This window comes from Ovis aries, chromosome 1 (genome assembly GCF_016772045.2).
Source record: "Ovis aries strain OAR_USU_Benz2616 breed Rambouillet chromosome 1, ARS-UI_Ramb_v3.0, whole genome shotgun sequence".
NCBI classification, from domain to species: Eukaryota; Metazoa; Chordata; class Mammalia; order Artiodactyla; family Bovidae; genus Ovis; species Ovis aries.
Window position 1 is genome coordinate 252829210 of NC_056054.1, and position 24966 is coordinate 252854175.

At 47.6% G+C, this 24966-nt stretch overlaps 1 protein-coding gene across 2 annotated transcripts in view; it reads right to left on the bottom strand.

Moving 5' to 3' along the window:
• Nucleotides 1-1074: 1074 nt before the first annotated feature.
• IL20RB (interleukin 20 receptor subunit beta) overlaps nucleotides 1075-24966 on the bottom strand; it is a 36946-nt gene continuing 13054 nt past the window's right edge. Inside the window, exons 2-7 of one of the 2 annotated variants that reach the window (XM_004003314.5) lie at nucleotides 19828-19954; nucleotides 18089-18279; nucleotides 13892-14016; nucleotides 11572-11722; nucleotides 7639-7781; nucleotides 1075-2062 (exon numbers count right to left, since the gene is read on the bottom strand). In XM_004003314.5, the coding sequence (XP_004003363.2) occupies nucleotides 1955-2062; nucleotides 7639-7781; nucleotides 11572-11722; nucleotides 13892-14016; nucleotides 18089-18279; nucleotides 19828-19954 (845 nt within the window). In that variant the 3' untranslated portion in view covers nucleotides 1075-1954. Of the gene's footprint in view, nucleotides 2063-7638; nucleotides 7782-11571; nucleotides 11751-13891; nucleotides 14017-18088; nucleotides 18280-19827; nucleotides 19955-24966 lie in introns of both variants that reach the window. The other variant, XM_042236712.1, reaches the window with a different exon arrangement.

Sequence of the window (24966 nt, forward strand, 5' to 3'; positions counted from 1 at the left end):
AAGGTGGATGGGCAAGGGAACTAGCTGTGAGAGGGATGCAAGCGGAGGGAAGTTGGGGGTCATTCCTGAGTTCTGGGTCTGGACAGGTGATAGGGCAACTGTGGCTCGAGGGTGGAGGGCAGGGGAGAAGAAGGAGGGGTCATGGCTGGTGGAGTAGTGGAGTCTTTATTCCTGCAAACTGAAAATATGGTTCCAGTTTAGAAGGAAAGAAAGTGAAAGTGAAGTCGCTCAGTCGTGTCCGACTCTTTGTGACCCCATGGGCTGCAGCCTAGCTGGCTCCTCCATCCATCCATGGGATTTTCCAGGCAAGAGTACTGGAGTGGGTTTCCATTTGCCACTCCAAACTGGAGTGGGATTCCAGTTTGGCCAAAGGTAAACTGAACATATACTCTGCATAAAAGAATCAAACAATGCAGAACCATACAAAATGGTACAAAAGAGAAGCTCTCCGGTGATCTCGTCTTAGAGAGAGCCCCTCCTCTGGCCCCTAGAAACCCCTGCCCAGGTGGAGAGAGGGCTGGGGGCCTCTGCCTTATAGGGGAAACACCTGGCTGAAGCAGTTAGATTGTCTCCACCTCAAGGCTGGCTGGAAGGGGCCCAGGAAGTGAGGGTGGAAACAAACCAGCTCAGAGGCTCCAGAGCTGGGAAGGGTGGGGTCTATGATGGGAGACCCAGGCTTTGCCCAACAATTGCTTCAGCCTTCAAGAGACTCCCCCTCCATCCCTTCCCTGACCCTGACTTTTCCTCACCTGGTGGGCGAGAGGGTCAGGAAGAAGCTTCACTCATGGGTCCAGGACGAACATGCTGGGAGAAGTAAGGACACCCTGAGGGGCTATCTTAAAAGAGTTCCCCAAGGGATTTTCTGTAGTGTGAGGTCCCAGGAATAGCCAAGAGCACCTTGCCTCAGTCAGAGCCCCCATGCAGCCAGACACTGTCCCCCAGTCTACCCCTGCTCCATCCCCGACCTGGGCTTACCCCCAGCATCCTAACCAAAGGTGGCCTTCATGCAGCCTGGACCCAAGGTTGATGATGTAACTCGAACCCTAAAGACCACTGTTTTGGAAGAAACGAAAATGAGTCCCCAAGGCGACCTCTTTTTATTTTCATGCTGTACTGTAACAACTCCACAGGAAAAAAGGAGCACAGAACACATTACACTTACGATCGACAGCCTTCTGCAATCTCATCTCATCATACACACTCATTTCAGCTGCTGTCCTCGGCGTACACACCCTATTCACCCTGCACAGCATTTCACAGGTCAGCAGCATCCACGCACAGCCCATTTTCAGTGGGGCTGTAGTCTCCCTCTAGGCCACAGATCTTATTGCTGGCTGAGCATTTCAGTCACCTCTGCACAGGCGGGCTACAGTCCATAGAGTCACAAAGAGTCAGACACGACTGAAGTGACTTAGCCCACATGCATGCAGAGGCATTTGGCTTGAAGTGAAATCAACCTCGTTGTACACACTCTTCTTTTCGTCTTCAAAGTGTCCTCCAGGAAAGTGGCCATTGCTTGTGTAGTCTCTGATCATTCCTGTTACACATGTATCTGCTGCTCTTCAGAAAAGCAGAACTAATCACAACATACAATGTTGCCAATTTCCCGACAGCTCTGCAAGTGGCAGAGAGATAATATAGATATATATACACATACGGTTTAATGGTCAAGTAGTTAACCATTGTACAGATGAGAAAGCTGAGGGGCAGAGAGACTAAGTCATTTCCCCCCAAGGTCATCCTGCTAGTAGACGGCAGAGATCCAGTGTTGGAGGTCACATCCCCTGACCCCCTCTTAGCACTCCATCAGCCATACCACCCTGCCTCTGACAGCTGCTTCTAGACGTGGACATGGCAGCCTCTTCTCTTCTCTTTTGTCCTTGAAGGAAAAGAAGTGCAGCCTTTCCCCTCGTGGTTTCTGCATCCTGCAGCCCAGATTTCTCGGCTTCATCTGCTAGATACAGGCCTTGAGGAGCTCCTCAGAAGAGAGCCCTGAAGTCACACAGGCTTCTACCTCTTCTTTTCTGCAGCTGATTAACTTCTGGGGTGAATTTGTTATTTTCTGAAACACAATTTTCAGTCATATTCATTAGGTTAATAGTCATAGTCAGAGTTGAAGAGAATATCACCAAAAATCCCAACTATTTGACTCATTAACTTTCTAGCAGGAAAAAAAGCCCGAAGAGACTTCCCTAGTGGTCCAGCAGTTAAGAATCTGCCTTCCAATGCAGGGGACACAGGTCCAGTCCCTGATCAGGGAAGTAAGATTTCATATGCCTCAGAGCCACTAAGCCCATGCCTCACGACTACTGAACCCACACACTCTGGAATGAGCCACAGTTAGTGAGTCTCTGAGCCACAACAAAGATCCCACGTACTGCAACCAAGACCCAATGCAGTCAAATAAATAAACTTAAAAAAAAATAGACAATTCTAACCCCTAGACCATGGGCTTGCCATTTTACTGAGATCATCTCCCAGGTCACTGACTAGTAGATCTCTTGGCACCCTGCCTCCTCAGGGACCCTGCCCCACAAAAGTCCAGCATGTAGTGCTGGTTCCAAAAATCTAGCCTTCTTCCACCAGAGAGCTCTGAGAATAGTGACCTGGTCCAAGGCGCTCTACAAACAGCACCAGCACGGTGTCCGCTCCAGGGATGGTGCTCCATAAACAGAAGTCCCTCCCTACTCGTATTTCACTTTCTTGCCATCTTCTCCCAGTGAGCCCAATACATCATCATGCTGCTGCTGCTGCTAAGTTGCTTCAGTCATGTCTGACTCTGTGCGACCCCATAGATGGCAGCCCACCAACTCCCCCATCCCTGGGACTCTCCAGGCAAGAACACTGGAGTGGGTTGCCATTTCCTTTTCCAATGCATGAAAGTGAAAAGTGAAAGCGAAGTCGCTCAGTTGTGTCTCACTCTTCGTGACCCCGTGGACTGCAGCCTACAAGGCTCCTTTGTCCATGGGATTTTCCAGGCAAGAGTACTGGAGTGGGGTGCATTTCCTACATTATCATAACTGATGGTAAAAATTCAGGTATCTTCCTTTCAGGGTAACTCTCTCCACTGTTGCTAACTCAGTCACTTCCAACAGACTCACTCGACTCTTAAACAGCTTCTCCTGAAGTTCTGCTCATCATTACTCTGATGAGTGGCACATGGGCACAGACAGGTAGGCACCAATGATTTCCTCCACACCAGTGCCCAGGAGACAACAGCTTCATCAAGTCAGTTGCTCTGGATCTTGTTTGTAAAGAAGTGGCTTCAGGGCTTGGCAAATAATGGGCAAGGACAGTGTACAAGCAGGGCTCACCAAACAGGATGTCAGTGTGGAGCCCGCCATCAATTCACACCGATGGTCCACTCATTCTCAGGACGCTGGCTACCTACATCTGCAGTGCTTATACCTGATGGTTTCTTAAACTCCACAGCAGCGCTGTCCAGCGGAATGTACTGGGAGCTACATGTGCAATTAAAAATCCTCTAGTAGCACATTTTATAAACTAAAAAGAAATAGGTAAAATTAATTTTAATAATATACTTTATTTTTAATGTTATTTCAATATATAATCAATATAAAATATTAATAAACCATTTTTCACTCTCCTTGTACTGCCTTCCAAATCTATTGTGTATTTTATAGTTACAGAATATCTCAATTTGGACCAGTCACATTTCAAGTGCTTAATAATCACATACACTAGCAGCTACTGTTTTGGACAGTGTAGTTCTAGAATGTTAAAGTGAATCGGCATAATCTCAGAATTTCAGAAGGTACTAAACTGTCATCCCATAGGTTAGAACAAACTTTCAAGCAAGGTTGAGCTTATATATATATAAGCTTATATATATATAAACTTGAATCTATATTTATATATATATAAACTTGAATTAGTTCTTAATGCTCAAAAATCAGGAGATTTATTATAAAGTCTGGATTTCTGGTTTCTCATTTCAAATGTGGAGCCCAGGGAGCACCAGCTCACATCTCCTCTTGGTAGCCTGCTTGAGCTGAGAAGCAGATGCTTTCTTTAGTTGGGACATGTGCGCCTTGGTCCCCATATCCATCTCTCCCTATTAAGTCACATTTACTGCACTGTACACTTTTTGTTTTTCCTGGGCCCTTGTTTTCTTCTGTATCTCTCTGGGCCCCCGAGGCATCTGAGTTCACAAACTTCACTTTCTTTTTTTGTTTTTAACTTTTTATTTTGTATTGGGGTATAGTCGATTATTATTCATGCCTGGAGAATCCCATGGACACAGGAGCCTTTGGGCTATAGGGTCACAAAGAGTTGGACATGACTGAAATGACTTAGCACAGCACATAGCCAATTAACAATGTTGTGATAGCTTCTGGTGGACAGCAAAGGAACTCAGCCATACATATACATTTATCCATTCTCCCCCAAACTCCCCTCTTATTCAGGCTGCCACGTAACATTCAGTGGAGTTCCATGTGCTACACAGTAGGTCCTTGTCAGTTATCCATTTTAAATATAGCAGTGTGTACCCGTCCATCCCAAACTCCATAAGTATCACATCCCCCTGGCAACCATAAGTTCATTCTTTAAGTCTCTGAGTCTGTTTCTGTTCACAGACTCTACTTTCTGTGAAGCACACAAAGTCCATTGAAGCATATCTCAGTTTGGAGATGACTAACTAAAAAGCCTCTTGGTGAAAGTGAAAGAGGAGAGTGAAAAAGTTGGCTTAAAGCTCAACATTCAGAAAACGAAGATCATGGCATCTGGTCCCATCACTTCATGGGAAATAGATGGGGAAACAGTGGAAACAGTGTCAGACTTTATTTTTGGGGGGTTCCAAAATCACTGCAGATGGTGACTGCAGCCATAAATTAAAAGACACTTACTCCTTGGAAGAAAAGTTATGACCAACCTAGATAGCATATTCAAAAGCAGAGACATTACTTTGCCAACAAAGGTCTGTCTAGTCAAGGCTATGGTTTTTCCAGTAGTCATGTATGGATGTGAGAGTTGGACTGTGAAGAAAGCTGAGAGCTGAAGAACTGATGCTTTTAAACTGTGGTGTTGGAGAAGACTCTTGAGAGTCCCTTGGAATGCAAGCAGATCCAACCAGTCCATTCTGAAGGAAATCAGTCCTGGGTGTTCATTGGAAGGACTGATGCTGAGGCTGAAACTCCAATACTTTGGCCACCTCATGCGAAGAGTTGACTCATTGGAAAAGACCCTGATGCTGGGAAGGATTGGGAGCAGGAGGAGAAAGGGACGACAGAGGATAAGATGGTTGGATGGCATCACCGACTCGATGGACATGAGTTTGAGTGAATTCCGGGAGTTGGTGATGGACAGGGAGCCCTGGCATGCTGCAGTTCATGGGGTCGCAAAGAGTCGGACATGACTGAGCGACTGAAGTGAACTGAGCTGAGCTTGGGGCCGTCTTGGTGTTTGCCACCCACGTTTACAGTGGAATGTGACAGCAAGAAGAGAAAGAATAAAGCGAGTCACAGAAGAAAACTAAGACCTTTAGCACCAAAGCCTCCATCTCCATGAAGCAATTATGGATAAAAGACAAGGAAAACACATTATATTTTAAAATAGGGAACACACACCGAGCAGTCTTAATATAATTCTCCTTGCATGTATATTTTTGCTTTAGACTGTTCCTTCGTGATATAAACTTGAATGGAAAGAAAAGACATTCTTAATGGTATATTTCAAAGTGCAACCATCACCAACTGTAAAATTACAGATGTAGACATGAAATGTTTAATCCAAACAGATAAAACACTTACAAGCTCAATAGGACTTGTTGAAGCTTCTCAAGGATTTCCACTTGGTAATTTTCCATGGTTTAATTGGAAAGATGCATGGATTTTGCAAGGTTGGCTGGAAGCTGCTTTTTAATAGTTTGGAGGATTATCTATGACTAAGGCCAATGCTGAAGCGCAGCTGCTGCTGCTGCTGCTGCTGCTGCTGCTAAGTCGCTTCAGTCATGTCTGACTCTGTGCGACCCCATAGACGGCAGCCCACCAACTCCCCCATCCCTGGGATTCTCCAGGCAAGAACACTGGAGTGGGTTGCCATTTCCTTCTCCAATGCATGAAAGTGAAAAGTGAAAGTGAAGTCGCTCAGTCGTGTCTGACTCCTAGTGACCCCATGGACTGCAGCCCACCAGGCTCCTCCGTCCATGGGATTTTCCAGGCAAGAGTACTGAAGTGGGTTGTCATTGCCTTCTCCGGAAGTGCAGCTAGCCTGTACTAAAGTTGAGGCTGAGGATGAGGAGAGATGGCAGTGGAGATGTGCAGCTCCAGAACTTGTTTGGGGTTTGATGGACCCTAGCGATCTATTTCTCACACAGCACTGCGGGAAATGCATATACTCAGAGAAATTGTCCACATTAAAATCTGGGGGAAAACAGAATAGAAATTAAAAGACTTATGGAAAGGAATGCATGTAGGAAGACACTGGAACGATGTAGGAAGGATGGAGAGGGGAACAGAGAAGCAAAAGGGGGTCAAAGATCATGGCATTTATCTTCCATGGACGAAAGTGGACATTCTCTCACAGAATCTCTTGTCTCTGGTCTCATCTCAGTTGCTTGGATTTTCCCTGGACTGAAAGGAGATCAAATCAGTCAATCCTAAAGGAAATCAACCCTGAATATTCATTGGAAGGACTGATGTAGAAGCTGAAACTCCAATACTTTGGCCACCTGATGTGAAGAGCTGACTCATTGGAAAAGACCCTGATGCTGGGAAAGATTGAAGGCAGAAGGCGAAGGGGGCGGCAGAGGATGAAACGATTAGATAGCATTACTGATTGAATGGACATGAATTTGAGCAAACTCCAGGAGATAGTGGTGGACAGAGGAGCCTGGCATGCTGCAGTCCATGGGGTGGCAAAGAGTTGGAAACAACTTAGAGACTGAACAACAACAAGAACAGAATGCATTAGGATTCCTAGGAGCTCTTGTCTTTTGAGTGCTTTCCTTGTGCTCCTGAAGTTCTGCATAGATGCAACATGGAGGGAGCTCTGGAGGCCTGCTTTTGCATTTCCCCCACCCCTGCAAAGCACATGGGGCCTGCCCCCACAGGGAGACTCAGATGGATGGCCCAGGGTCCTCAAGGCTTGTGAGCTGTGGGGACCCCTCACCCTGGGTAGTCACTGGGCAGGTGCGGATAGTTCCCCTGCCCCAGCCAAAGGCAAAGCACTGTCCGCATGCCCCACACTCACACACATGCACCTCACCCCAAGAACCCAGGATACTCTTGGTGTATGAATTGACTCTGTTGTGTTGGAACTTGTTTCTGGATATAGCTGCTGTTATAATGATGGGAGGGGGCCAAGAAGGCCTGGTTTGCCGGTCCTCAGGGTAAGACTGTGCATGATTCCTGGAACGCCGAGCTCCTGGCCTGGGCTACACACCTGCTGCCTTGCTGTGCCAGGCCCTAGGGGTAAGCAGCAGAGGCCTGACGGGAACCTGGGGGAGGCCAACCTCCACCCAGAAGGGTGGTCTCCCAGCCCCTCTAATTAGAAGGGAGGTCCTTCTCCCTTCTTGGTGCAAATGCTTGTTCACCCACGAAGCAGAGGTCCATATCCCGCTCAGGCCCAGAAGACACCTGGACAGCGTGTCACACTGAAGGGGAGGAGAGTAGTTACCAAGGTGTTGGGGAGCATCACCACGGGGCAGCAGGAGTGCTGGAGCAGCCGGCCCATCTTCCAGATGGAGAGCAGCGCCACCACCAGGATCAGCACGAAGCCCACAAAGGCAAGCAGGGCCAGCGCCAGAGGCAGGGCCTCTCCTGAAAACAGAAAGACAGGAACCGGCTTAGGAGACAGCCCCAAAGACCAACTCGCTCGCCAGTCCTGGGCCTCCCTGGCCTTCCCGGGATTGGCTCTGCAGACGGATCAAGAGAGCAGACTCCGGCACCCTGAGATCTAACATATGCCCCAGGGACAAGAGTGACCACCATTCAATCGTTTTTCTAGAATCCAGATTGGTTTCCAGAAAGGGAGGAGCCTCATGCATTAAGCACTAGCTGTGTTTGCACACACCTTGGTACCACTGCCAGAAGGAAGGCAGAGAGCCAGGCCCCCAGGCAAGATGAGGGGGTGGCGCCCAAGAGCACAGCCCAGAAGGGAGCTGGGCGGTAACTGAAAACAAAGTGTGTTTCACAATTTTCTCTTGGCATTGATCCGTATTATGGAGGAAAATACTGAATTCAGAACAGTCACATAATAACTCCGATGTAGCAAGTCCTGGCCATGGCTAAGTGACTTACCCCAGGTCACACAGGGAGGGCCGGGCCGAGCTCCAAATGCTACTAAGTATTGTATCAGAAAGTGCCAAGTCTGAGCATCTGGAGATACCGAAGTGCGGGATGGGTTATTTTCCCATCTCTCCATCCTATTCGTGTAGCCCCTCTGAGCTGGGCTGCTCACCCACAGTGTGAAGGGTGGCACAGCTGATGCAGCTGCAGAGAAGCTGGGAGGGTCTCCTCAATGCTTTTGGAAACTACTTTGGCAGTACACATCAAGAGATGGGGCTTCCCAGGAGGCTCCGTGGTAAAGATTCTGCCTGCCAATGCAGGGGACATGCGTTCAATCCGTGGGTCAGGAAGAACCCCTGGAGAAGGAAATGGCAGCCCACTCCAGCATTCTTGCCTAGAAAACCCCGTGAAAAGAGGAGCCTGGTGGGGTACCGTCCACGGGGTTGCAAAAGAGTCAAACAGGACAGTGACTGAGCACAGAGCACGCATCAGGAGATACACAAACGTTCAGACTCTTTCACCCGCTCCTGTGAGTAGATTCCAAACAATAATTCCAAAGAGGACAAAACATACACATAAAGCAATTCATAGCAACGTCTAGATTAGAGCAACAGCTTCATAACCAGCTGTCCGCAGAGCCCACAGCAGCACACCTGCACCTCCCTCTACCCCAGTATGCTCTGGTGTGTTCCCTCATAGCACGAACCACCACAGGAAACCATCGCATTTGCTTACTTGTCTGTCTACTCAACTAGAAGGTAAGCTTAGTGAGGGTAGGGACTATATCCCAGTGACAGTGCTCAGTAATTATTCACTGAATGAATGAATGAATCCGTGAAAATGAACATCATCTTCAAAAGCAGATGGAAATGGGTACTTCCGGAAGTAGTCCCATGGTTAGGAATCCAGCTTCCAATGCAGGGGACATGGGTTTGATCCCTGGTCTGGGAAGATCCTATATGACACTGAACCATTAAGCCCACGTGCCACAACTACTGAGCCTGCGCTCTAGCGCCCACGAGCTGCAACTACTGAAGCCGCCATGCTCTGCAACAAGAGAAGCCACTGCAACAGGAAGCCTGAGCACTGCATGGAGAGCATAGCCCCTGCTTGGTGCAACTAGAGAAATCCCACATGCAGCAAGGAAGACCCAGCACAGACAAAACTAAATAATCTTTTATAAAAAAGCAGATGGAAATGACCTAAATATCCCCAAGGAGAGGATGATTTGCCACATCATCAAATATCAGCATGTCAGGTCAGGAGGTCAGCTATTAAAATGAGAATTAGGGTACATAATATACACAAGCTTGTTCACTGCATCATGGGTGGTAGTTGCAAAACACTGGAAAGCCCAGAATATACCTAGTTACGGGGTTCTGTTACACGTATTTTGACACACCCACACATTGGCTTGTTATGCATCTTTAAAAATGAGGTAGATCCATATGCACTGACGTGAACAGGTGTTCACAATAGCAATACCAAGTGACGGGGAGGGCGGTGCCGAGCAGTAAGCATAGTACAGTCCCAACTGTGCTTGTGAGTTCTGGCCTCACACGATGACTGCAAAATTAAACACCACACTTGCCAAAGGAAACCTCCTCAGTGGTGTGGGAAGAATGGAAAACTTGGATCAGGAGGATCCCCTGGAGGAGGAAATGGCAACCCACTCCAGGATTCTTGCCTGGAAAATTCCACGGACAGAGGAGCCTGGCTGGCTATAGTCCGTGGGCTCACAAAAGAGTCAGGCACGACTGAGCAACTGAGCTCACACACACACACGCACACTTCTTATTCTACATTCTTCTCTGTTGTTTGAATTTTTTTAACAAGCTTGACCTACATGGTTTTAAAAAATAGTATAAAATGGTAATCAGAAAGTCTTCAGGAAAAATGTTTTTGATATGACATTTGTGAAAAAGCAGACACAAAACATATGTATAATACAACTGGAACATATGTCTACATGAAGGATAACACCCCTTTAGAGGATAATTTGGAAACAGCAGTCAAAATTCAAATGTGTATCCCTTCAACCCAGCAACTCTGCTGCCAGGAATTTATCCTTCACATACACCAGCAAGTGATCTATGTACAGGGTAACTAATGAGAGCATTGGCTATAATAGCAAAATATCAGGAAAAAACCTAAATACCTCTCAATACCGTCCGCATGTGCTCAGTTGCTTCAGTCATTTCCAACTCTTTGCAACTCTATGGACTATAGTCTGACAGGCTCCTCTGTCCATGGGATTCTCCAGGCAAGAATACTGGAGTGGGTTGCCATGCCCTCCTCCAGGGGATCTTCCCAACCCAGGGATCAAATCCCTGCCTCCTTGCAGGCAGATTCTTTGCTGCTGAGCCACCAGGGAAGCCCACCCCTCAATAGAGGGGTAGTTAAATTAGTTATAGGTACACAACACATAATGGAAAACTAGGTAGCTAGTAAAAGAAGGTTAAAGAAATTCTTTTTTAGATATGAAAAAATCTATAATATGTCTAAAGTGAAAAAAGACTTTATAGATCCAGAAGATCTATAAAAAGACCCAGAACAGTGCACAGAGTATGCTACCATTTGTGCTAAAAAGAAGAAAAATATATAATAACTTATTCCCATTTACTTGTAAATGCACTGGGAAGTTTTCAGAAAGATATACAAAGAGCTAACCTTTATGGGGGAGTGGATAGGAATGACATGGATGAAGAAGAGGAGGAGGTAGCCAATTCCAAATCCTTATCATATTTTTTGAAATATATATGTACCAAATATTCAAAATTATATTTTAAAAACTAAAAATCTCTACACAAATGTCACTAGCAGTGTCTGTATGGCAGAATCATGGGATGTGGGGTTTCATTTTGCTTCTCTTCATTCTAGGTTTGTAGACCATAAAAACTTTCAGGGAAAAAAAATTAAAGAAGAGGATTCTACAGATGTCCTATCAGGCCCCTCCTAGCTGAGAGCTGCACTACACAGTGGGCACCCCTCACAAGCTCTGAGCTTCAGGGGCCCCAACGCCTCACCTACACTGGCCCAATTCACAGGCAGCAGCCACCTGGTCAACCAGCTTTGCAAAGTCTGTCCTCAGGCCTCGGAAGCTTTCAGGGGAAGTGTGCCAGACAGCTGCCAAGGGACCCCCACCCAGCCCGAGGGTGGACTTTTACCTCAGGGTTGGGGTGGGGATTAGGATACAGCACGCTTTCACCACCGGAACCCATGCAGCCTGCGGGAGCAGGTCAGGGAAACCAAGGGGAGACTCAGAGCCAGAGGAAGCAGCAGGCGCCATGCACCCCTAGGAGGGGCAGGCAAGCTGCCTTACCTTGCACCTTGACACATTCTGTCCGGCTGAAGGCACTGTGCCGCCCGATGGCCTTCACGAACGTCCGGGCCTTCACACAGTATGCCGCCCCGGGCTCCACCGTCTCCAGGTACACGGGAAGGATCCCGGGCCTCACCACTTTGACGTGTTCCTTTAGGAAACCAGAAAACAGTCACAGCCTGAGCGAAGCAGGCCAGGAAAGGGAGAGGAGGAGAGAAGGAAAGCTGTCAATGTTTCCTTTCCAGCATGCATACAGAATGTTCCTCTCATTCTTTCATTCATTCATTCACTTTTTAAAAATTACTCATTTATTTAGCAATTCATTTAGCACCTACTGTGTGCCAGGCACAGCTGTAGGCACTGAACAAAACAGGGACACCCAGCACTGAACAGAACAAAAAGTTCCTGCCCCCACGGAGCTTATGCCATATACGAGAAAGCCAGACCATTGACAACACACATCAGGTGGTGACGAGGGTTACGAGGAATCGTGGAGCAGGACAAGCAGGTAGAGAGTAGAGAGGAGGCACCAACAGAGGGGCTCGGGGAGGCTTCTCTGATAGGATTATACTTGGACAGAAAGCTGACTGGGTGCTTGGCCCGGCCACGACTTTCAGAGGGTCAGTGAAGAGGAGTACTGCAGCCAGTGGGCAGTGCCTCCTCAAGCATCCACCCATCCACTGTCTGTCCGTCCATCTGCACAGCCCTCCACCTCTGCCACCCCCTGAGACCTGCGGAGGCTTGTCTGGGCCAAGCCCAGGTGACTCAGGGCAGGTGCTCCTCTCCCAAAGAACCTGAGGGACCTGCCTGGTCCCTGCAGCCCAGGCCCCGATCTGCTCCCACACGACTGCATCCGCCCGACGCGCAGTGCCAGGCCCTACCACTGAGCCCTGACCCAGCAGGAGTAAATGCTGGGAACCATGGCTACTCCCCTTCCAGGGGAGTGTGGTGGGGCACATGTCCTGGCATTAGCTCAGGGGTATCCTTGGCCAGAGAAGGGTCTATCAAAGGCCAGCGAGCATCTGGCAACCCCTACGCTTGGCCTGATAAAATCAGCAGGACCAGTCAGACTTCTTGGCCTGGGAACTGGTATTGAGGAACTGAATAACTGCAGCCAGAAGCAGGGACCAACGGGAGAGGACATGGTGAGGGGAGTCAGTCGCAGCCATGGACACTCACAGGAAGGAGTGATGAGGGGTTGGGGCAAGCTGGGGCGAGGGCCATGGACAGAGTGCATAGAGGGGACCCCCAGGGGGAAGCAAAGGCTCTCCAGGCAGACGGGGGCCTCTGGGTGAGTGACGCTGTGCAGCTCTGGGCCTGCTCCAGTCATGGATTCTGTGAGAGCCCCCAACAGCACCGTGTTAATCCTTGTGACAGGGCTTCTCTGGTGACTCAGTGGTAAAGAGTCCTCCTGCCAATGCAGGAAACACAAGTTCGATCCCTGGGTCAGAAAGATCCGCTGGAGAAGGAAATGACAACCCACTCCAGTGTTCTTGCCTGGGGAATCTCATGGACAGAGGAACCTGACCTGATGGGCTATATTCCCTGGGGTCGCAGAGAGTCAGACACAACTGAGTGACTAAACAACAACAATCCTTGTGACAGAGCCTGCTTTTCCCTGCACTGATTTGAGTGGGTTTTATCACCGTTTCAGCTTGGATAGGGCTCCACAGGTGCACCCACGCTTCATGCCTTCTGCTGCTGCAGCTCAGCCACTCCCTGTGAGAGAGCTGACCTCCCACCCAGGCTGGCCTGCAGCACCCACCCCACAGGGAGGGGCCGTGCCCCATCTAGGCATTCCAGGTGGCCCACTGGCTTATAATTAGGGTTGTTTATAAGTTAGCTCCTGGCTCTCTGCCCCTAATTCTGCACTCAGCCCAGATACACACCCTCAAGAAGCTGGGACTGGCCTCGTATACTTATGAAATCATCCAACTGATCTGGAACAGCCCTGTCTGCTGCCCCTAAACAGCGGGAAGAATGGCTGAGAAGACACGCTGATGGGAGAGAATAAATGCATTGCACAGGTATTGTGGATCCAACTATGACAGAGTTTAAGGCAAGGAGGTAGCCTGCCTACTTCAGTGAATATGTCCTAAGACGGCTCCCAGCCAAAGTCTGGGTGGGACCAAGGCAGTCCATTGAGTTTGATGCTGCCAGCATTGTCAGCCTACACCCATCTCTGTGTTCCCTAATTTCACCCAGGCCTGCTCATCCTCTGGCCACCACAGACAGCAGGCACTGCAGGGGCCGGCCTTCCTCATCCAGCTCTCAGAGCTTCTTCAAAGTCTGACTCAAAGGTCCCGGCTGCAAGTCTCACCTTGGCACCGGGCTCCCTTCTCCAGTAGAACACAAAGAACTCAAAATGGGGCCCTAGATCTTCCAGCTTAATAAGCAGGTGGAAGCCGTCCATGGTGATCTCCATCCCAGGCGGGGTGAGGATGGCTGTTGGCAAGACAAGGGGAGAGTCAAAGCCAGTCCCAGACAAGACTGATTTCTGTCCAGGGAGACCATGACCAAACCATCAGTGGAAACACGCCAGGCTCATGGGAGGGGAGGGGTTTTGATGTGGCTTCACAGCATGCAGAAGCAAGCACTGTACTCAGCAGGTGCTCAGTAAACTCTTTGTGAATGAAGAGCAAATGAAAAAAGCAAACAACGACCATGTAGTACAATTCACATAGATCAGTGATATATACCGTCTGCTGCTAACTTTCAAACAGCAGCAGATCAGCAGCCTGTGGATGGGTTGGCCTTTCCATTCCCAGTCCAAGGGGTCTTCATCTCATAGCCTTATGGGAGATGTTGGAAAGTCAGAGGGTTTTACAAATTCCAAGAATCAGCTCTAGTAATTACAGCCTAAGCACAAACACCATCCTTCATGTTTTTGGATCCGAAACAGAGAGACCCCACCGGCCCCATGGATACTTTCCACTTAGTAGACCAGAAACCAAAGGGCCCACACAGTCTTCAGTCCCTGCCTACTGATGATGGATCCAGACCTTCCTCTCAGATCCAGACACTGCAAGACCGGAAGGGCCACCCTAATTGTGGTCTGTGGCTTGGGAGTGTGTTCTGGCTAAACCTCCTGCACTGGGGTCAACAGACACTCAACAGAAAGGCAATTCCTACAGGGAGTTTTCAGAGAACAAAGTATTTCCTGGCATCTAAAGAGCTGCCTGGAAAGGGGACACGAGGACCTGGGAAGTCAGGGGCCAACTGTACAAAACATACCCAGATCAGAGGCTTCATATGAGCACACAGCACCACTAGAATTGCCTCTGAAACACCTCCAGTAAGAAAGGTGATATTTGACTCCTCCACTTTTAAGTTAAACGATATTAGAATTGGATCCCCTTATCTCCATCTATGTAGAGAATATAATTAGACAAAATGACCACATGTCATTTCAGTTCAGATGATTTTCTGACAATGTTGGGGCAGGAACTTCTCTCCTATGTACTCTACATACTCATCTCATTTAATCCAACCAGCAAACTTCAGAAAGTAAATACTACTCCTACTTGCAGATGACATAGCAGAGCCTCAGAGAGGTTAAGTGATATTCCCAGAGTCCCCCAGTGAATGGCCAGACTTTGAGCTCATGTCTTTCCACGTTTCTAGACTCTGTTGTGTGGGGTGATTTTTAACTCCCAAGGAACAGGATGCACTTCGATCACTTAAATCAGACTCTAGGGATGGGTCCCGAAGATCAGGGGTTCTAAAGCTCTCCTGTGACTTGGATTTGCATTGAGGTTAAGAACCTCTGCTCTCAACAGGCTTCCCTTTAAGAACAGGGGATCCTTTCCAAGACAGCCTTAAAACCAGATTTTTCACGTCTGAGGAGAAGTTGGGGTGGGGTTTTACAAAGGCCAAAAAGCAGACGTCATGCCCTGAGGAGTCTCAGTTTCCTCCCAGCTCTGCAGCTGGGTCCACCTGTGTGAGGACCCTCGTCCTCTGCTTCTGGGGCAGGTACGAAGACACTTTTCCTCAGCTCCTCGGCAGCCAGCCCTTTTCCTGTTTATACTGACCTTCTCAAGCACAAGTTGCTAGTGCACACACACCCCCTCAGAGCTGCGTAGACACTTCCTTATCTCCAAATGCCCCATGCCTGCCTTTCCAACAGCTGCCAGCCTCCAGCAATGATCTTGGCTGGAACTCTGCTTCCAGGAGCCAGAGGGAGGTGGTGCTGGTGCTGCCCAGGCGCTGTGGGTGGAGGCAGAGCTACAGCAGCCTCCGGTGCCCCTCCGGCTCCCCCAGGGCCTGGCACTGGGATCCCACTGCTTCCACCATGTCCTGCCAGCGCCGTGGGAGAGAGGGCAGGCAGAGGAGCCCACATCCTGCACCAAAATTCCTACTGGCATCCATTCCAAAAGGACTTCCGTGTAGCTCAAACGGTAAATAATCTGCCCGGGATGCAGGAGACCAGGGTTCGATCCCTGAGTCAGGAAGATCCTCTGGAGAAGGGAATGGCAATCCACCCCAGTATTTTTGCCTGGAGAATTCCATGGACAGAGAAGCCTGGTGGGCTACAGTTCATGGGGTCACAAAGAGTTGGACACGACTGAGCGACTAACACAAACACACATCCATTCCAATGGTCCCACTCCCGCCCCCCAGCTCTTCCCTTCTTCCTCTGCTTGCTGGCTCTCAACTCTGGGCATATCCCTAGGGTAATAATAATAATACAAATAGCTGAGTGCTGTTACAAGGCAGCACTGCCCTGAGCATTTACACTTTTCATCTCACCCCCAACCACCCACTGAGGCAAGCCACTGCCCCTCTCACTCAAGTGGCTGAGCCGGGATTTGAACCCCGTCTGTCTGACTCTGGAGGACCAAGTTCTCTCTCAGATCTACCTTCACCTTCCTCAACCTCCTCCAGCAGGGGCTCCCTCACCTTCTAACCCTCCTGGTTTCTGCCAACCCCCACGCTCCTCAGGAAGCTCTGACTCACTCCATTGATTTAGAGGCCGCCCCGACCTCCCTGTGTCCTCACTCCCAGCAGAGGGTCACCTGTCACCCAGAGAATACAGGTTCCCGAAGACCTTTCATTTGCCTATCTTGTGTGTCCCAGGGGGTCACATCATCGCCCACAGCTGTCTTTCCACCTCCATTCAATCCCCGAGTCGGCAGCCTGCCCAACATCCTCCCTCCACCTGCTCCATGAGACCACTTTCAAGAGGACCTATTTGGGGGCCTCCCTCAGGCCCAGCAGCAGCTCATCTGTTCTCCCTTCTCTGACTCTCTCCCTGTCCAGCACTACTGGTACCCTCCCCTCCATTCTCTTTAAACCCTAGGTTTCCCAGAATCCTAGCCTGGTTCTATTTGTCCTCATATCTTGTCCCTGGACACCCTCACCTGCTCTCAGGCCGTTAGCTATTAATTTCATTTTGTGTGTCTGTGACCTGTCTGAGTCCCAGGGCCTGATTCCCAACTGCTAATCAGACATCCATGGGATGATATCTGATAGGAATCTCAACCTCAAAGAGCCCAAAGCCAGCAGCATCTCTTATTCTTCAGACCAGCCACTCCTCCTGGGTTCTCTTCCTCGGTTGGCATTCCTACTGACCCCATCTGGAAGCTGGGTGCCATCACCATCTCCCCCAACTCTGTCTCACGGGAACTGGTCACCGAGCTCTGTCCCTTCTAACTCAACCATGTCTCTGGAATTTGTCCTCTCCTTCCCACGCCTCCCCCTCCTCTAGGATCACGATCCACCCCGGTTCAGCTGGAATGTTACAGCCCTCTCTTCACTCTTCCCATGGCCTGCAGGTCTGTCCTACTCCCGCTCACTTTCCACACCACAGCCAGAGCGATCGTTCTGTACACAGACCTGGACCAGATCCCCTCGTCTTCCATGACGCTCCTCTACTGATCTGATGAGACTTCATGTAGAAGCCCTTCACCATGACAGCAGCTGCTTCCTCCCCTCCAGCCATCCAGACCCTGCTCCTGCTCTTTCCCCTCGCTCCCTGCTACACACTGGGCATTGTTTGCACTCTGCCATTTTGGTCACCAATCCAGATTCTTCGCTTACTTCTTTCTCAATATGTTTGCCAGGTTCCATTGCTATAGAAAAGTTACTTATTTCCAAAGGGCTGTTTTTGGTCACTCTGATCATGTATAGACCCTATTGCCAAAGAAGATGCTCACACAGGCATCAAAGATGGGGACAGTGAGGCCTCAGATGGAAGGCAGTGTTAAGAATTAATGTTGTGTGATCACGGTAGGGAGAGACCATCCCAGTGCCTCTACCCACTTCCAGAGCACTTTTCCTTCCAGAGACAGTCAGGAATAACTTCCAAAGTCTCATTTCAAAACGAGAGAGAGGAAGCAGCTGGCAATGTTTTCAACAGACCAGTTAGGGTTGTCTATGTTTGTAGCATTCTGACTTTGTAAGACTCATTTGACGCTGAAAAGAATCCCAACAGTCTCAGTGAGCACGGCTGCTGAAGGGGAGGCTGCTGAAGGGGAGGCTGCTGGGGGGCGGGGGAGTAAGGAGAGAAGGGCCTTACTTGAGTTCTGGTTAAAGCGGTGCTTCAGAGTGCTCCAGGCTGAGGTCAGTGAGCCCAGGGTGGCCCTGACCCGGAGGCTGTATGACACAGTAGCAGTGATGTCCTCCGTGATGTCACACTCAGGCCTTTGAGTGGGTGAGCACCAGCTGCTGGGGATCCAGATGTGGCTTGTGTACAGGCTCTCATACTCCCTGGCCAAAGAGAGGAGGGGACAGCGGTAACACCAGGCCCTTCCACCCTGGCTCAATGACAATTTCAAGTAACCACCTCCTCCGCTAACTTTTTTCGGGAAAACAAGTATTTGCTCCACATTCCGTTCCTCCCTTCTCCTCTGTCACCAACCATCCCTTCTTCCTGACTCCAAAGACAAGGGAGACCCAGGCATCAATCCCACTCTGTCCTGGTCTCTCCATCTGCACGGTCACCACCCTAGTCTCAGCAACTATCACCCCTTGCCTTGCTGTGTCTCCGGACAGATTTTCCTACTTCCCTTCCTGCCAGTCTTCAAACCATTTGTCACTCAGCAGAGCAGAGCATTTCCTTAGTGACTTTCAAAGAGCCTAGAATGGAATGCATACTCTACCCCAGCCTACGAGACTCTCTGGCCTCTTGCTCCGCCCCTAAAGGCGATGCTCCCTCCACACGGGCCTCCTTACCGTTCCTCCTGGCTGGCAGGTGCTTGCTGTGTCTCAGTGCCCTGCCCCCGCATTCACACAGGTTGCCCGCTCCTGTCCTTCAGATATTGGCTTAAATATCACATCCTCAGACAGACCTTTCCTAACCATCAGATAAAAAGCTGCCACAGAGCCAACTCACTGTTGCAATGGCTTTTAGCTCCCTCCTAGAACTGATTTCTATCTGAACTTACCTACAGCAGTGCTGCCTGATAGAACTTCCTGTGATAGTGAAAACTTTCTGTATTCGTGTTGTTTTATATGGTAGCCGGTAGCCACAGATGGCTATTAAGAACTTGAAATGTGGCTCATATGGCTAGGAAACAGACTTTTGAATTTAAATTTGATTAATTTGAGTATAAATAGCTGCCGTGTCTAGTGGCTACCACGTTGGACAGTGCAGACCTGGTGTACATATTTCTTTAAGTTTTTACTGTCTCCTCTAAATGTAATCTTCTTCTGCCTGGAAACTTTGTGGTCTGTACCCCTGAGCCTAGGAGAATGTCTTCGCATGTAGCTGCTTGGTTCGTATGAATTGTTAATGAGCTTTACTGAGTACCTTCTGCATCCCTGTCACTCCTTGACAGCTCTGAGGGCCTGGACACCTGGAGAAGGACCAGCTGACCTATAGGGTCACAGTTTGTTTTGGCTTTTGGGGGCAAGCGTACTGTCAGGAAAACTGAGGTCTCCCCGACCCCTAAAAGATACAAATCTCCAAATAATTTCTCTTCCTCAAGTCAGAGGCAAACTCATTTCATCTGAAGATTTTCTTCAGCTATAGACAACTAACTCACTGTTGGAAAGAAACTTCATGAAAATGTATTTATATACATTTGTGTTCTCAGACAGTTCACTGTCAAATCCATGGGACAACTTCCCTTGTTGCTTCAATTCTCTTAGGGCCCATGAAGACAGAGGAGGCAGATCATAGAAAATCATCTTTCTCTGGGCTCACAAAGCCTCCTTGAGCTCTGGAATGAGGGCTGTGCCTCCAGGAATCAACTACTGCCTAAAGGAGAGAAACTAAAAAAAAAAAGACACACAGCAACAACAACAAATGCTCACCCCTGGTACTCGACAGAATAGTGTATTATTTCTTCAGGCACAATCACTGGGCTCCACGTCAAGACATGCTTCATGTTGGTTGATTGCATAGAGAGGTTCTGAGGGGCAGGTAGAACAGCCACTCCATCTGGGACCAAGGAGACAGACAAGCTGACGAGGTGAGTTCACCTCAGGGAATGCCACAGCTTCAAGTTAGCTGCTAATGGAAAGTCAAACATGCTTAGGAACTAGTCAGTCATCAGTTCAGTCGCTCAGTCGTGTCTCTTTGCGACCCCATGAACCACAGCACACCAGGCCTCCCTGTCCATCACCAACTCCTGGAGTTCACTCAAACTTACATCCATCGAGTCAGTGATTCCATCCAGCCATCTCATCCTCTGTCATGCCCTTCTCCCGTCCTCGATCTTTCCCAGCATCAGGGTCTTTTCAAATGAGTCAGCTCTTCGTATCAGGTGGCCAAAGTATTGGAGTTTCAGCTTCAACATCAGTCCTTCCAATGAACACCCAGGACTGATCTCCTTTAGGATAGACTGGTTGGAACTGGAAACAACTCTAATTTTACCATATTTGTGTTCACATGCTAAATGTTGCTATCATCATTGTAATTCTCCCTTTGATGATAGAATAGCATATTAACACTAATAATAATATGTATGTGGGTGCTTAGTTGTGACCCACTCTTTGTGACCCTATGGAATATAACCTGCCAGGCTCCTCTGTCCATGAGATTTTCCAGGCAAGAATACTGGAGTGGGTTGCCATGCCCTCCTCCATGGGGATCTTCCTGACCCAAGGATCAAACCCACATCCCCTGCATTTCCTGCATTGCAGGCTGAATCTTTACCACTGAGCCATCTGGAAAACCCAGTTAATATTAATAATAATAGCTAACATTATTGACATTAATAATGGTTAGTATTTTTGGTCACCTGATGCAAACAGTCAGCTCATTGGAAAAGTCCCTGATTCTGGGAAAGATTGAAGGCAGAAGGAGAAGAGGGCATCAGAGGATGAGATGGCTGGATGGCATCACTGATGCAATGGACATGAACTTGGGCAAACTCCAGGAGATGGTGAGGGACAGGGAGGCCTGGCGTGCTGCAGTCCATGGGGTCGCAAAGAGTCGGACATGAATGGGCGACTGAACAACAACAATATTACTGAGCACTTACCAAACTCTATCTATGCCGTGTGCTCGGTTATCACATGATTATCTCATTTAATTCTCATGACCATACTGGGATGTAAGGACCATCAGTTTCTCTGTTGTACAAGTGAGAAAAGCTGAAGCACATTATATACAACCCTTGTGTCACACTGGCCGCGACGCAGGCCTGGACTTCGTTTGGACTTTGCCCCTGACTTTGTGACTGTAAACATATTTCGTAAACCTGAGCTCCCCACCTCTACCTGGCAAACCCATATCGGCTCCTGCCAGCTTCTCATCACCACCATCTCTTGCTACTGCCATCCTCAGGTATCAAAGCAATTCCTCTGTGTCTCCAAAATGGCCAAATGGGGCACAGCTGCTATTTGGGAAGTGCAGGCTTAGGTCTGCCATGGAAGGAGTCCAGTACAGAAGGGCACCAAGCCAGTTTGGAGACTCCACCCCAGACAGCCTGCAGACCTCCGAGCCAGACAAGATTCAAGCATCTGCCCACACAGCTGTGTGCCCAGAGTGTGCACACAGTGGGTCTACAGCTTGCACACAGAATCAAAGCTGATTTGTGATTCTTGTGATTCTTCACAGAATCATCTGTGAAGCTGATCCCTTATAAGGACTTCGCAACCCCAGTCCAGACCTTCTACTGTGGTCTTCCCCTCTGACTTTTACACACTCCTCTTTTAATCCCCAACACCTGCCTCCTTTTGCTGTTACAGTTGCAGTGATAACATCAACAGCACAGTGTGCATGAGGCTGGGATCCTCGCCTGGGACTTTTCATCTCTGTGTCTGTCTCCAAATTGGCACCTGCTGTTCGTTATCAAGTCCTGTAACCATGAGGGGATGGGGGCTGCCGGGAATATCCCACTTAGTGCCCTCGTGGGCACTAATGTAGGACCCTGGTGATGCAGCCCAATCTCACTCTCAGCATCCCGGGCTTGGCCTGTGAGGAAACACCTGGGGTGCCCTCAAGGGAGGCTTCCTGCCCTCCCCACCCTTATACGTGTTGTCACCCAAGGGACAAAAGGGAAAAGAGCCAGCTGCAGTAAGATAGCACAGGAGGGCAGGGGGTACTCCCCTCTGACATGCTTCCTCTGGTGAAGCAGACAAAACATTTCTCTAGTCAGATATGTGGGGATTTTGAAACTATAAACATAAAGCTTGAATTCATAATCCTAAAACCCTCAAAAATGAAATCTCCTGGACCAGATAATTATACTGGAGAATATGAATGTGAGATGTGAGACTTGGACCATAAAGAAAGCTGAGCACTGAAGAACTGATGGTTTTGAACTGTGGTGTTGGAGAAGACGCTTGAGAGTCCCTTGGACTGCAAGGACATCCAACCAATCCATTCTAAAGGAAATCAATCCTGAATATTCACTGAAAGGACTGATGCTGAAGTTGAAGCTCCAGTACTTTGGCCACCTGATGTGAAGAGCTGACTCATTGGAAGTGTCTGATGCTGGGAAAGATTGAGGGCATGAGGAGAAGGGGGGAACAGAAGATAAGATGGTTGGATGGCATCATCAACTCAATGGACGTGAGTTTGAGCAAACTCTGGGAGATAGTGAAGGACAGGGAAGCCTGGCATGCTGCAATCCATGTGGTCACAAAGAGTCGGATACTACTTATCAACTGAAAAACAACAAAAACTATGAAATAGTTAAAGAGAAAGTAGTACCAATTTTATACAATATCTTCCAGAAATGAGAGAAGAAAAAACTTACTTTATGGGGTCAGTATTACCCTGATACCAAAATCAGACAAAGATTATGTATATTTTTTAAAAAGCAAAAGACTACAGATCAATATGTGTCAGGCACTTAGATATAAAAATCTTTGACAAATACAATCCAAATTTGGTGTTGTATAAGACTATACACTCTGATCAAGTGTGATTTATTCCAGGTATGCAAGGCTGCTTCAGTATTTGAAAATCAATTAATGTAATCCACCACATCAACAAGATCAAGAAGAAAAATCATATAATTGTTTCAGCTGACACCAAGAAAGCATTTACAAAATTCAACACCCATTCATAATTTTAAAACAAAACAGAAAAAAAGAAACTGTTTCTTTGAATTATGAACAACAGGAATTATCTCAATTTGATAATGACCATCTATAAAAAACCTACAGCTGGATTTTCCTGGTGGCACAGTGGATAAAAACCTGCCTGCCAATGCAGGAGACACAGGTTTGATCCCTGATCCGGGAACATCCCACATGCCGTGGAACAACTAAGCCCGTAGCACAACTCCTGAGCCCAAGTTCTGGAGCCTGCCAGCCGCAACTACTGAAATCTGTGCACCTAGAACCTGTGCCCCACAGTAAGAGAAGCCACCACAGTGAGAAGCACTGCGGTGAAGAGGAGCCCCTGCTCACTGCACCCAAGGAAAGCCCATGCAAATCAATGACGATCCAGCACTGCCAGAAAAAAAACCTACAGCTAACATCTTTTTCAGTGGTAAAAGACTGGATGCTTTTTCCCTATATCAAGAATGAGGCAAGGATGCCCACACTTATCACTTATATTACACATTGTACTAGAAGTTCTAGCAACTGCAATAAGGCAAACAAAGGAAGTAAAAGACATTACAGCTTGGAAAATAAGTGATAAATCTCCCTCTATTCCCAGGTGACATGTTAGGCTATGTAGGAAATCCCACAGAATCTACCAAAAAAGCCTCTGAAAACTAATCGTGAATTTGGCAAGTTCATGGGATACAAGATAAACATAAAAAAATTAGTTGTATCTCTAAATACTAGCAATGAACACTTTTATGCAGGAACTTAAAATACTGTTTGCAATCATTGCCCCTCTCCAAAAGAAAAACTCAGGTGTAAATCTAATGAAACATACCTAAGATTTCTATGGGGAAAACACCACAATGCCAGTGAAAAAATTTCAAAGAAAATCTAAATAGATGGAGAGGCATACTGTGCTCATGGATTGGACAACTCAACACAGTTAAAATGGTAATTCTCCCCAAATTGATACATACATTTAACAGGTTCCTATAAAAAAACCCAGCGAGGTTTTTTGTGGAGATAGGCAAGCTTTTTCTAAAATTTATGAGAAAAGGCAAAGGAACAAGAATAAAACAATTTTGAAAAAGCAAAAGATAAGAGAACTCAATCTACCCAATTTTAAAACTCACAATAATTAAGACTGTGTGGTATTGACAAAGAAATAGACACATAGATTGATTAAACAATATAGACATCCCAGAAATAGACCCACATAAATATGCTCAGCTGTATTTTGGCAAAGGTACAAAAGCAATTTACTGAAGGAAGGATAGCCTTTTCAACAAACAATATTAGAGCAATCGGATATTTGCAGGCAAACAAAAAACCTCAACCTACATCTTGCATGTTAGCAAAAATTGAATCAAAGCAGGCCATGGACTTGATGTAAAATGTGAAAGTCTAAAACTTTTAGGAAAAAATATAGGAGAAAATCTTCAGGGCCAGACGAAGATTTCTTACACTTGACACTCAAAGCGTGATCCATAAAAGGAAAAATTTATAAACAGGCATCATTTAAATTAAAATCTCTTGCACCACAAAGACCCTGTTAAGAGGATAAAAAGACAAGATACAGACTAGGAGAAAACATTTGCAAACAATATATCTCACAAAGGATTTATATCTAGAACATATACATAAAGAATACTCAAAATCCAACAGTAAAAAAGCAAGCAATTCAATTAGAAAATGAGTAAAAGATGTGAAGAGTCATTTCCCCAAAAAACACACACACAGATGGCAAATAAGCACATGAAAATATGTTCAATATCATTAGCTATTAGGGAAACGCAAATTAAAACTTCCTTGAGAGAGTGCCACACAGCTATCAGAATGACTAAAAATTCTTAAAGTGACAAAAACAAACCCTGGTGAGGACGCAGAGAAAGTGGATCCCTCACACATCACTGGGTGGGAACAAAGTGGTACTACCACACTGGA